The following is a 13069-nucleotide window of genomic DNA, read 5'->3' as shown; positions in this document are numbered from 1 at the left end:
AGGAATGCATTCCATAAAAGTGTTTCAGTTGTTTAACAGGCTAAGCGAATGGCTGACCTTACTATAATTAATTAGGGATCTTTAGTTAATTGAACATTCATGGTCACCAGAGCAATGCAAACCTAAAACTCAGCACACTTACCTGATTCTGGTTTCACTACAAAGGCATGCTTGGTCCAATAAAAATTAGGAAGAATTTTCATTGTACCTTTGAACCTGTGTAGGCTAGACTCTGTGGGCACATGTAAATATGCTTAATCTGCATTTCCAAACCCCCGAAAGAGGGGGGTATTCTGTGGCTACAAACTCATAGAAACCAGACAAGAAGTTATGCTTCAGGTAATAAGTTCAGGTAATAGGCAGAATGGATTTTTCACTCTCTATACACAGGATTTATGCTTAGAGAGCAAAGGAAAGTATGTAGATGAAGATCATCAAAGAAAGAAAAGAGGTCAATCAACATTTCACATAAGCACACACACACACACACACAAAAGGCTCATTTAGTTAATTCCTTTTGCATCTGCTTTAAGGAGCAGTAGGGTGTGCTCATGAGTCACTTTCTGATCTTAGTTGCAAACAGCCTCCTGAATATGTGAGTATAAACAAAGGGAGAATAAAATTCATTTTCCTACTCACTGCAAACCATCACACCCTGGTAAGACTTTGTTCCAGCTCATTAAAACTGTGTTTCTAGAACTGTGCCCAACTCAATTAATTCATAGCCCTTTTTGCCAAAACAGTTCATGCTAATGATTTATAACTAACGCGTGGCCACAGCATGTGAGCAGCAAGAACTTAGACCTGGAGCAAGCACCACAGCCAGCCAAAAGAGTGAATCTATCATGTGTCCTGCATGGAAGACGCTTCCTACACTGGCTAGAAGGGACCCTGCCAGAGAGTTTCAGGCAAGAGACCATGGAGCCAGCTTGCTTTCACACCCTGTACCATGTGGTTGGGTACCTGGGCTTCACAACCTGGTCTGCTACTATGACCAGCACCTCAAATACAAGAATCTAAGGAAAACCCTAAGGAAGCAACCTCAAAGACATTTCTTTTTAGGAAGGAGAAAACCCTTCCATGGTAAATTCCTGCTGTATAGAACACATGTTTATCTTAATCTGGCAAGTAGTACTGATGTCTCACTGCATCTCTGAATGCTATGAGCGGCTGAAACTAGGAATATCAAAACAAGCAGGATGCCAATACATAAATGCTTGTAAAGTGCACTGAAGCTGAAAAGCACAGCATATTACTACTGCTAGGAGATGACCAGCATTTAACAATGCTTGGTGTCTAATGATTTCATCACTGAAAACAGATTTCTGGCCTGCATGGAAGACTGCTGAAGTTCCTCCACTGGCTTCATCACACTTTGGATCAGATGGTTAAAATGTTCCCCAGGATAAACTGGTCGATGGGTCCAAAAGCCAGAGAGCGGTCAGGCAGTGTGAGAAAATGGAGGAAGATCATTGACTAATTAGATATGATTTATACTATTTAATTTCTTCAACTTACTTGTTATCCTTTTAAGAATTTATACTATTTCATTTCCAAATTTAATAATACGCATACATGTGAGCCTGGTGCTTCAGCCTGTCTACAGAAAGCAGCTTTTGCAGGGTTTACCCTCAGGGATGAAGCGCTGTCTCACCCCATGTGCCGCCACTGCACTGATACACACTGTACCAGGTGGGGATTTGTCAGACGCAGCTTCTCTGACCCTTTAGGTCTTGCAAATCTCCTCTCGCCAGGTCTCTGATACAGGGCATTGACTCCCCGGCTTCCCTCTGCAAACTCTGCAGGCCCATCTTCTCCCCATAGGCCAGGCAATTGCGATACTCTCTAATCTGCTTTTTATGAAGGCAGATTCTAGCATTGTTTCCTTTTAATGTCTCATGAGAACACACTTAAGAAAGAGAGGGTGAGAGAAAAAAAGTGAGCAGATGCTATAAAAAGCCACTGCTTATGCCATGACAAAATAACCCTCATTTCCCAAATGTATCAAGCTCAAAAATTATGGTGCTTGGCACTCAGACACCTTGTAAAATCTTTTAAAACGCCTCCTCCCCTGGGAATGGGACTTCCATTTTGGTGCAGATGGACAGAACCCAGGAGCAGGCCACTTCCAGGATGGCACATATAAATGTATACAGGTATACGTTTTACCGGCATGAGGAAACCTGCCTAAATGAGGCGAGATACATTTTCTGTAAATTCTTTTCCTACAGGTTAGGTCCTCACAACTGCATAGTTTTACCTTCTGCAGTGAAAAATTCCTGGAAAAAACACAGGACTATTCTCCTACAAGAGGAAACCATTATTTTCAAGAAATAAAAACAAACCAACAAACAGAATATCCCTGCAGACACCGTTTAATATTTTTAAAGCATTGGATTTCTTAGGCAGTTGAAGTGTTGGTATCTAACAGCTCTCATCGCCCAGCAGTCCCGGGGGCTGGGGGGCTCCAGCACAGCTTACAGCACACAAGATCTCTTCATGCAGCTCTGGTTGCTGCCCTGCTCTTCCTTGCAAAGAATTGACCGGAATAACCTGACTTTTTCTTGAATCTCGGTCAGGGTGTCAATTTTTTGACTAAGGACTGATTCAAACCGTGCAGCATAAAAATCCACATTGTAGTCTATTTCTTCAGCCACCTGTAAGAACGCTTTCAGCCACCGCAGAGATTCCTGATGCTCCTCCAGAAGCACTTTCTCATCTGTCTCTTTTCTCTTCTTCTGCGGTTTTCCTTTGGCAATGAAAGTAAATAACTGGGGTGATACCTCCTTGTCAGGCTGTACCCCAAATGGCTGTAACTCAGGTGTCCTCGGGGGGTTCTGAACAGCCCAGGGTTTCTTCATGTCCTTTAGCCGATGCAGGAAGCTGGGCACCTCCTGACAGGATTGTCCAAGGGAGTTTAAATTCACCACCAGCTCCTTCACGCGGTTGGCATACCGCAGGGTGTTAAGGCTGTGCTCGCAGGATCTCATCCCTGGAGAGACAGTGGCAATCATGCAGGTACGCGAGTTTTCCCCTATAAATGAGTCCCGCAGGACCTGGGTGAGTTTGCTAGCCCTGAATGGGGTGTGGGCTTTGTTATGTCCCAGTGCCCTGATGCACTCCTTGAGTGCCAAGAGGCTTTTATTAATATCAGCCCCCTCCAGCCTCGTGTGCCTGTCTGCAGTGGAGATGTCAGCTCCTCTCTCATTCCCAGCCAAATCAATCAGAGAAAACTTGGCATACAAATGCCCTCTCTTCTTGAGTATGATCTGGAAGATGGCATGGCTCCGGGAGGAGTGAGAGTTGGCAGAAGTCTGGCCTGACGTGCGACGCTTGCTGCCCATTTCAATTAGTTTGCTGACATCTTCCACGCTGGTGACCTCTTCCTCCCTAAGGCCTACCACTTGGATCTGATGCTTCCCATCTTCTAGCACCCTCAGCCGCTTCTTCGAGTTCAGCAGGTCAAACACTTTGCCCCTGTATATCTCAAAGAAGGCCCCATAGACTCGAAGCTCCAGTATCGGGCAGCTAGGATCCTTCAGCCTGTGGAATACGTCCTCAGCAGCCAGGATGTAGATCCCCTTGGAGCAGTCAGAGCTCTTGCTAGAGAAGCCTCCCCTCATGGTGTGTGTCTTGCCGCTGCCTGTCTGGCCATAGGCAAAGCAACTGGCCATGCCCCCCTGGAAGATGGTCTCCACCAGGGGCTGGGCAGTGTGCCTGTACACCAGCTCGTTGGTGGCATGGCCATCAAAGGCATAGTCAAAGCGGAAGATCTGGTTGTCCAGATACTGTGTGAGGTCCAGCTTCTGCTTGGCTTCATGCACCATCACCACGTCCTGGCAGGGCACCGTCACCACGTCAATGTCATTGAGCTCAACCTCCCGCTGGTTCAGCGGCCGCTTCCGGACACAAACGCTGATGCGATGGGGCTGCCGGGGCATGGAGGCCTGCAGTGCCTTGCAGTCCAGCTGGCTGCGGCACTCCTGGATCATGGCCAGCACGTTGGCCCTGGACTTGAGCGACGCGGCGGCCTGCTGAGCTCGCTGATCCCGCATCCGCAGCCGACGGCGTTCCCGCTGTTCTCGCAGCCTTTCAAACTGCCACACGCCTGCTGATGTACACCTGGGTCTGGAGCCAAGCTGGACTGCTACAGGGCCCCTGCTGTCCCCAGACGGCTTCTCCACTTTGACGGGCTGTGGCTGCCCTTCACTCACCAGGCTCTGGTCTCCTTTGACTGACAGCAGGGACTCAATGCTGCTCATGGATGGGCTCCTTGGGGCCAGGTGAGGGTTGAGGTCAAAGATGAGCTGGAGATCCACCTGCTTGCCCTTGTTGGTTCCTTTCTCAATCCACTCCACAGAGATGCTGGAGGTGCTTTCATGGAGCTCTGTCACCAGAGCTGGATGGATGCGCCCATCGCTGCGCTTGATCTCCACGTAGGTGCCCGGCTGGATGAGCCCAAACTCCCCAGCCATGCTGTCCCTGGGCCCTGGTCGCAGCTGCAGAGTGGAGGAGCCCCTGGTTGGGACAGGCAGGGCTGGATTCCCCTGGGGCTCTGTGTTCCAACGCCTGGCACTGTGTCACAATGGCCCTCATGGCTACAGAACCGGGCTTGGCTTTGAACATGTATGTGTTTTTAACCAGCTGCTATGGGTGGAAGGAACATATAAAGCTGCCACCACCTGAAAAGGCCTATTTGAGTATCCAGGCTGGCGCACAGCTGCTGTGACACATCACGTCCAATTAGGTAAGTCACGCTGAGTTAAGCCAGTGCTGGTGACACAAGAATTTACAGCAGTGACACAAGTACAGAAATTCAGGAGAGCATTTTCATCCTGCAGTGGCCACATAAAAATGCAGAAAGCAACATGTTGTTTTCAATTACCTGGAATATAAATTTTGAATTATTTTAAAGGCCTCTTCATGCTGTGAAATCCTGCATGGACAAAATATGGGCTTCAGAGAAAATGAATGAGAACTGGAGTTGCAGTATGAGTGCAGTGGGTACATCTGCATCCATAAGGAAGGATTTGATACCATTTTGATAACTGGAACAACTGATGGTATTTTTAATTCATTTCTGTAATGCTCTTCAATCATCTGGATTCCTGAATAGAGAATTTCAAAGTGCTAGCTACAAGAAAATCTTTTTAACAGCTCTTGTCTGTTAAAGATTTTTGGTTCATTTTGGCAGGTAGATACAGACATTCAGTGACAAGGAATGTTATTTACAAAAATAAGCAATGCCATAACAGCCCTCAGAAGAACGCTTGCAGAAATAGTGGTAAATTTACATAACCCTGAAGTAAATAAAACCAGCTTGGAAGGTTTATTTGAGAAGGTAACTAATTAACCCCATTTGTTTTTGCCTTTTGACTGGTAACTTAAAATGCTGAATTCAGGCAGGCTGACATCACCAAACCCTAACAACAGGGACAATCCTGGATGTGCTTTTTACCAACCCTCCCTTGGAGCCAAAATGCCAATTAACACGTTATAATTTCTCAAAGGAGAGCAACTAACATTCACATTTTTGTCTGGGGATGTAGCCACCATGACTACTGTGCCTTTCATCTATTTGTGTGCCACTAAACCCTCATGCCTTTGCATGTGTTTTAAATGTAACCCAACATTTTTGTGTGGGGAAATCATGTCGCTGTTATAGAGAGAGCTAGTTCTTGGGTCTCCATCTGAAAATGCCAGCCTGATGAAGGATGCAGAGCAGTAAGATCACAGCAACTTGTTGCCTAGATTTTGGAGATAAAAGCCTGCCATGTACACTGTTAGATAAGCTTGAATAAACACAGAGCATCAGGGATATGGGGTAGAGCAAAGGTGTGATTTTAAAGGTTTGCTTGGCTTTCCATAGCAATGCTGTCTCTGTTAGTATGAGTCCTGGCTCAGATTCTTTTCAGATCCAGAGGTTAAAACACCCTGGAGTGGCAGGCTGAGGCAGCATCCCAGGAATGGGCCAGAGAGACGTAATGAAATCAATCCTTCCAGCCAGCTGACTTCTCTGTCTGATGTTTGGAGACCTTTTTAGAATCTCTGATGGACATCGCAGTTCAGTCAAGCTTTTGCTTGAGGAATTTGACATTCGCTCTTGGATAGCTTACCAACTTTTATTCCTGGGATGTTCCTAGAGGATACATATGCTGCCACATGCGCTCAAGTAACTCTGTAATCATACCCACCACACTGTATAAGCAGTCACTCTTCTTGGTTTTAATTAGCGATATCTTTGTTAAGAGAAGATGAGTCAATTTCATAAAGGTATTGAAATAGCCCCAAATAACCATAGCAAAAAGCTAATCTGGGGAGCGTTACTAGGCTTATTAAAGCCTTGTTCACAGTAAAGATGGCTTTTCAAAGGAGCCTGACTGACTCAGGCTTGCTAAGGAATTTTGGTTAGATCTAGATTCTTTTTCCAATGCTCTTAGAATACAATTCCTCATCACTAACAAATACTGAAGAAATGCTGGACACTTCTACATGTTGCCACTTGCACATTGCCTACATCGAAAAGGTGACAGACAGAAGGCTAGTGTGGGGCTGGGATTGTTTATGACCTCTGATAACACACCTAGGAAATAACATAACTACAGTTCAAACACTCCGACCCAAAAAGAAGCCAAAGATGCCACCATTTCTCATGGTTGGACCATAGAGTAAGTAAAAATAGCCTAGAAAGATAACAATACTATGTATTGTTTTTGTTACAAAACCTGAAAATCAGAAATGGTGCAACTGACCCAAAGCGACAAAAAACAAACTCGGAAATAATGCTATTGATCAGAGATCATTTTGGACCTTTTTTTGGGGAGCATTCTGCAGAATAGAAATATCCAAATATGTTTTAAATACAAATCTCCCATGAGACAAAACATCAAATCATTTTTTATAGCATTGTTGCAAATTGACACCTAGCAGCTGTTGAGCTCATTACATCGCACCAGGCTCCTCAGTTTGTCTGGCACAATCACACAACCTGAAGTTGATTTAGTTCTTCATAAACTCAGCCTACATCCCAGCCCCTCTTTCACCATAAGCACTCATCAATTGTCCTTTCTTAAACAAACCGCTGACTGCTCTTTCCTGAGAGCCCATCTGTTGAAATTTGAGTATTTTTATAACAATAAGAATGTGCTTGGATCTATCAGCATGTTTGGTTTTAGAGGGGATGGCTTCGATTTTCAGGCAGTATATGTAATGATAATGGCTGACTTGTCATTAACCTACAGATTTAACATTTTAATGGGAAACGAAGCAGCCTTATTTACAGAGGCTACAGATAATTGCAGCTTTCTCGGAGTTCTGCTTCAGGTAGGAGTAAAAATTCATCACAGTATTAGAGTTGTGTACTCAAAACCAGAGCATACCTCTAAGAACAGAGATCCTGTCCACCTGCTCCAGTCATTTATAGAATGGATTACTCCTCGTGAGGAAGCTGCTAGAAAAGGATAATCAGAACCTTGTTTCTGTAGGCACTTCAGCTGCCTTTGCACCACAAAGAGACGCTAGTAGGAGAAAACTGAACAGGGGAGCTCTGGAGAGTTCATGACAGGCAAATTCAGTGGCTAACTGAAAAAGCAGGCAAACTAAAAGTAAACAGTTTTAATGTACTCATATTCAGTTATTTTATTCAGTTTAAAATAACCACTTTTTTTCCTTTAATTATCTGATGCAATACCTTGTTGCTGTCTAAGACTCTGAGATCCTTAGGTGAGGGATAGCCCAGCTATGTCTGATTATTTGTCCTTGCATCTTTAAGAAATATTTGCATAGGGCTACTTTATAATTCCAATACGACACCCAAGCCTGTGAATTATAGTGCAGTAATTCACACCTGCTGCATTTAACAGCACTCGGCCTTCTGCCTTTCTCTAACAGTACCTTCTTGTGAATTATTGCTCCATAAGTCACCCCCAGGAGCATCTTGCTGCTCCCTCATCATGTTGGCATCTAGTTGCAGCAGTTCTCTGGTGTGGTTTTGTACACGAGAGTTAATATTTATGCAAGGGCATCACACAGAGTATGATTTTTGAAAGCCTGTACTTGGCTTGAGATTGCATGTTTTAAGCTCTGACAACTATTAATGGTTTTGATGGCTATGCATTTTCAGCAAGCTTTTACCATCAAACACAAATGAGGAAAACGAGAGATTAGACCAACACAGTGATCAATTAACCAGTAATTTAAAGGAATGTAAAAGTGTAATTTAAACTGTAAAATCCTCTTCCTGAACTACAAGGGTGCCTGTGTATACACGTGTTACCTTAGAGAGGTGCTTAAGTCCTTGACAAATGTGGAATGTCACAGCCACAGCCCTAACCTGATGTCCCAGGTGCCCTGTGACACCGGAGCAGCCTCCCATGCCAACCCAAACATCTGGAGACACCAAGGTCCTCTTCCACTTCTCCTAGCCAAGTGCCGTCTTAAATCAGGACTCGAAGAGGATATTGTGAGGTTCATTTCATCTGTTTTCAGATCCCAAGTAGCAAATGAACTGAAACTGCTGCCTTAGTGCTCCGATTTCCCTGCAGCATCCTGGAGAAGAAAAGCACGAATCTGGCAGAAAAGGCTGAACTCTTATCATGGTAGTAAATAGTTATCCCCATAACAAGGCAAAGAGTTCATGCTGGATTAGAATTGAAGAATCATCAAAAGGAAATTCTGCTACAGACCTGAATGCTACAGTGTAATCAAGATTCACGTCCTGAGGTATTTTTAGAAAAGTTTATTTACTGACCAGCATTAAGGCAGCATCTAAAGGCTTTACATGAAAATCAGGACTCTGTTGTGCTAAGCAGCATGCAAATATTTCCAGAGAAAGACAATTTTTCTTCGATGTGTTTTTTGCTGGGGTTATAGGCAGTAATTTCAAAGTGGAGAGGAAAGGAAAGGAAGAGGACGGCATCTCTTGGGAGGAGAGGGGATCAGCCTTTTTCCAGAGTCTTTAAAGCTTTTGTTTATCTACACAGAAGCCCTGAAACAAACACTAATACATACTGTGCAGCAGCTTAAAAACTTGTAACTTATTCAAACACCCTTCAAATAATTTGCAAACATACATGAGGTTTTTTGTTTGTACTTTATAAAATACTACCACATTAAGAAAAAGTAAAGGATTTGTTCCTGCTATGAGTCATCAGAGAATAAACGCAATGTGCAGCAGCAAAGATATATAACACATGGCCTGCTCAAAGAAGATGCTTTAGTATCACAGGATGTAAAAAACGTCCCACATTTCTTCTGTTGCTTTTCCACTGCTACCCAGATAACTGTCAGCTCGCCCTATGTGCAAAAAGCTGTGGTCACAACCCTCAACATTAATGCAGACAACCAGTCCTTCCTGCCAAAAAACAGCATTCAGATGAAACGTGATGAGGCAAACAACAGTTTGTATTTCACACTTCATGGGAGCTGTATGGATGCTCAGATCTGCCCACACAAGCTTCTTGCAAGACCAAGATCCGAATCGTAATTTATAAAAAAGAAAAAAGAAACTGAGCAAAAATACACACAAAAAAAACCCAAGCCTTCATAAGGGAAACAACTGTTGTTCTTCAAGTGGGGAAGCACAGATGGGGCCTACCATACCGAGGAGCCTAAAGGACTTGCATCCTTCTGTAGAGAAGTGGGACCACTGCCAACTCCTCACATTTCTAATGGAGCTAAACTGTGCTCCTCTGAGCAATGGAAGCAACTTTCATTCATCTTATGAAGTAATAAAAAACAAAATAAGATAATTATTGGTGTCATTATAAAAGAGGATAAATTCCAGCAAACTCAATGGAAGTTGTGGATCACAATGAGTTACTAAAAACAATGAAAGCAGTATATTCTCTTCTCAGTGTTTTAATGAGACGCAGTCAATTTTTATTATCATGTATTTACTAGTTTTCCCAGCAGAAAAAAGTATTTAAAATTAATGTAACTAATCTGAAAATCAGAGTGAATACTGCTAATTCACACAACGGTTTAGTTAGGCCTAATTCATTTCATAGCTAGAAACATTCTGCTAATGTTTAATACATGGAGAAGCTTTTAGTAACAAACTCCAATTACTGAATCCTTCTGACTATCTTCAACTGGCTGAACATGTAAACAGTCTTGTACTTAAATGCTCCAAGATCCCCTGTACAAGACTTTCATTTAAAAAAAAATAAAAAAAAATCTTAGGGAACTCTGCAGTCGTGTGATTGTTTTAAGCCTTAACATTTCAAAGGACTTAACCACAATTAATTAAGATCTGATCCTACTCTAAGAGCTGGTTTTCATTTGTTACCTGGATCTATGATTCTGAGCCCCCTTCCTTGCAGTCAGGTACCAGGTCTGTGCTAAGCTCCAGCAATCGATGTCAAACTCTGGCACTCCCGCATTTCTAGATCTTTCTGCCTGAAGTGCTGGATGCCCTCATGCTCTCTGAAGTAATGGGAAATGCAAAGTTTTTGTAGTTCTCAAAGTTATGCTACCTGTGAAGTGCTCACAAATGGATTTTAAGTGACTCACTTTAGATTTTGAAGTTTGAAAGATGAGACATAATAATATTTGTAAAAAAATTGTTGAAGGCTGTTATCCCCTCATGGTCTGCATAAGTAGGAGCTTGCTTCCCAATTACCTGCCTGCCACTGTAATGATTGATTTCAGCGCTTTATGAACAGCATATGCAGCCCTCCTATGTTTAGATAAGAGATTACAAGGACTATCAATCCTCAGGCTCTTGTGTACAATGTTAAGACTGTCTAAAGTTAATATATTTCTTCCATGGACTAGTATTACTTAATTATATTAGTAGTAGTTCCAACCTGCAGAAGGGCTGAAGTGCTGCCAGGGATCCAGCCTGTCAGGTACCGCTTAGAAGTGTCTTTGGTTGGTTAAGCTCATTTCTCCTGCCAAATTAAGAACGTAACATCTGAGGATAAATAGTCACTGAAAACTATTGGGACCTGAATTAGAGCTTGCACAAAGACTGCTGAAGTAGCTTTGGTACTGCTCACTGTAATGGCTGTCAGATCCCTTTGGATCTCTTTTATAAGAATTTCCCTGACTCCTGTACCAAGGCAGTGCTCATTAGTTACCTTATTCCAGAACTAACAAACAAGTTATACCCAGACAACATATCCATGTTCAAATTGCCTCCTGGAAAATCAGAGTCTAACACTGGATTTCATCTTCAGACACAGAGTGCCCAGGTATCAGCTGTGGTATGCACTGTGCTCTCCTCCTTTCGCTATCCATGACAGCTCACCCAGCCATGGTCATCTTCAGTCCAGCACAGCATTTGGGAGGTTTAAAGAAATACGAATGAACCCTTCCAAGCTCTCAAAGCCCAGGAACTGTACTGACAAGATGCTGCTATCTTGTGGTCCACAGAGTAGTGATTCCCAGCTACAAGGATGCCAAACTCCAAGGCAGTAACCTTACTAGTGACAGAGTCAAATCCTGACACCTTTCCTCATGTGAAGTGAAGACATACTCTGATTAATCCTATTGCAGAGCCATGCTGTAAGCTCTGGGGACTCCCAGGGGTGAGCAGTGACTCATCAGCTGTTACACTTTTGTTGCCATTACCAAGGGAATGAGCTGACTTGAATAAGGCCCCACTGGACCAGCAACATGCTACTCAGAGAGAAAGGTGCAATCAGCGTGGGTGAATCTGTCTGTGAGGAGCTGATGCTCCCGTTGGTCTCACAGCCTGAACAGCACAGGTATTTGACTACCTTGAGAGTACAGATAGGAGCTTAGGAGGATTTAGCAATAAATCCCTAAGCAGAGCATACCCTAATGACTGTTGAAATCACAGTGTGATGGGTGTCTTTAAGCCATTTGCCAATTCTTACTTACCACACACCTACCTACCTCTTAATGGTTCTGAGCAGCAGGTTTACAAATGGACTTAGCACCTAAAATCCCCTTAAAGCAATGAGAAATGAAACAACATAGCTCTTTTTAAGATGTGACCCTATATTTTCAATAAAGGCTGTTGGGATTGCCTGGGTCGTGTAACAACACTGCAGTAGCTATAAACTAATTCCAGCAAGAGGAGGAGCAGCTTCATGGTAAAACTACCATGTTTTCTGCTAAGCATGCAGTAAATGACATTTCGGTGCTATAGTTCCAAACATTTGCACGAGTGTTTAAAACTTTCCTAAATTATTCCTAATGCTTGTATATTGGACAATACACAAATCTGCTTTCTTGTGTGTTTCTTCCCTCCCCCCCTTTGTGTTTATGTGTCTGCTTGCAAAACCACCTCATACATAATGCAGCGCAATAAACTGCAGCATGGAGTGGCTGTGCAGCCTTGCCCATGTGTAAATAGCAGGAGAAATCCATTACTCACAATGTATCCTTCGAATGCAATTCAAGTTTGACAAACATTAAACAATTTGAACCAACTATAGAAAGCAATGCTACCTTTGAGTGCCTCTTAGGAAGCTCATCATCAAGCTATTCTTCAAAAATGCTGGGCAGAATTAATGATTTCCGTAAGGTAAATAACTATGTGCTGAAACAAAGCTGAGGTGCACTCTCAAACACTTGCCTTTGTAAAAGGGAATGTCATTTCCCAGTTCCAATGTTTGTCCTGTTGGCTGTTTTAAAAACTCTCTTAATTGCAACCGCTTTGTGTTGGGCATGTGTGCGTGTATCTGGCTGTGCACGCTCTCTGGCACAATGGTACCATTTAGAATTTAAAACAGCTTTTCCTCCTGCGTGGTACAACATTCTCATTTGTTCGTGCTTCATTTATGCAACTGAAGTGCAAGTCCATTTTCTGTTAAAGTAGATGTCTTATTTTAGAGCATTTAAAACAATCAGCACCAGAACACAGTGTGTTTAATGCAAAACGTTGTTCTCCCCTACCAGCACAAATCAGGAGTCACTCTATTAAAACCAGACTATATCCAGATAAGGTTAATTCAGAAACAGGATCACTGCGTCTATATTATATCTTCCATTTCCATTGACTGAAGAATAAGCACTGTGTGGAAAAAAAAACACATTTCATATTCCAGCCTATCAGAATTTAAGTGCTCTGTGAGGAAATAAAGACAACTGCTTTGAG

At 43.1% G+C, this 13069-nt stretch overlaps 1 protein-coding gene across 1 annotated transcript; it reads right to left on the bottom strand.

The window, feature by feature from the left end:
• Window positions 1-2477: 2477 nt before the first annotated feature.
• Window positions 2478-4475, bottom strand: LOC118175864 (kinesin-like protein KIF2A). Its single transcript, XM_035342497.1, has one exon. It carries the CDS (start codon window positions 4473-4475, stop codon window positions 2478-2480), a length of 1998 nt encoding a protein of 665 aa, XP_035198388.1.
• Between the last annotated feature and the right edge of the window lie 8594 nt (window positions 4476-13069).

This window comes from Oxyura jamaicensis, chromosome 18, assembly GCF_011077185.1.
Source record: "Oxyura jamaicensis isolate SHBP4307 breed ruddy duck chromosome 18, BPBGC_Ojam_1.0, whole genome shotgun sequence".
Classification (NCBI taxonomy): Eukaryota; Metazoa; Chordata; class Aves; order Anseriformes; family Anatidae; genus Oxyura; species Oxyura jamaicensis.
Note: the sequence above shows the minus strand (reverse complement) of the source record. Positions and strands in the feature narration are given on the sequence as shown.

Bases quoted from the DNA above. Each gene is read 5' to 3' on its own strand.
- LOC118175864 (XM_035342497.1), bottom strand. From the start codon at position 4,475: ATGGCTGGGGAGTTTGGGCTCATCCAGCCGGGCACCTACGTGGAGATC.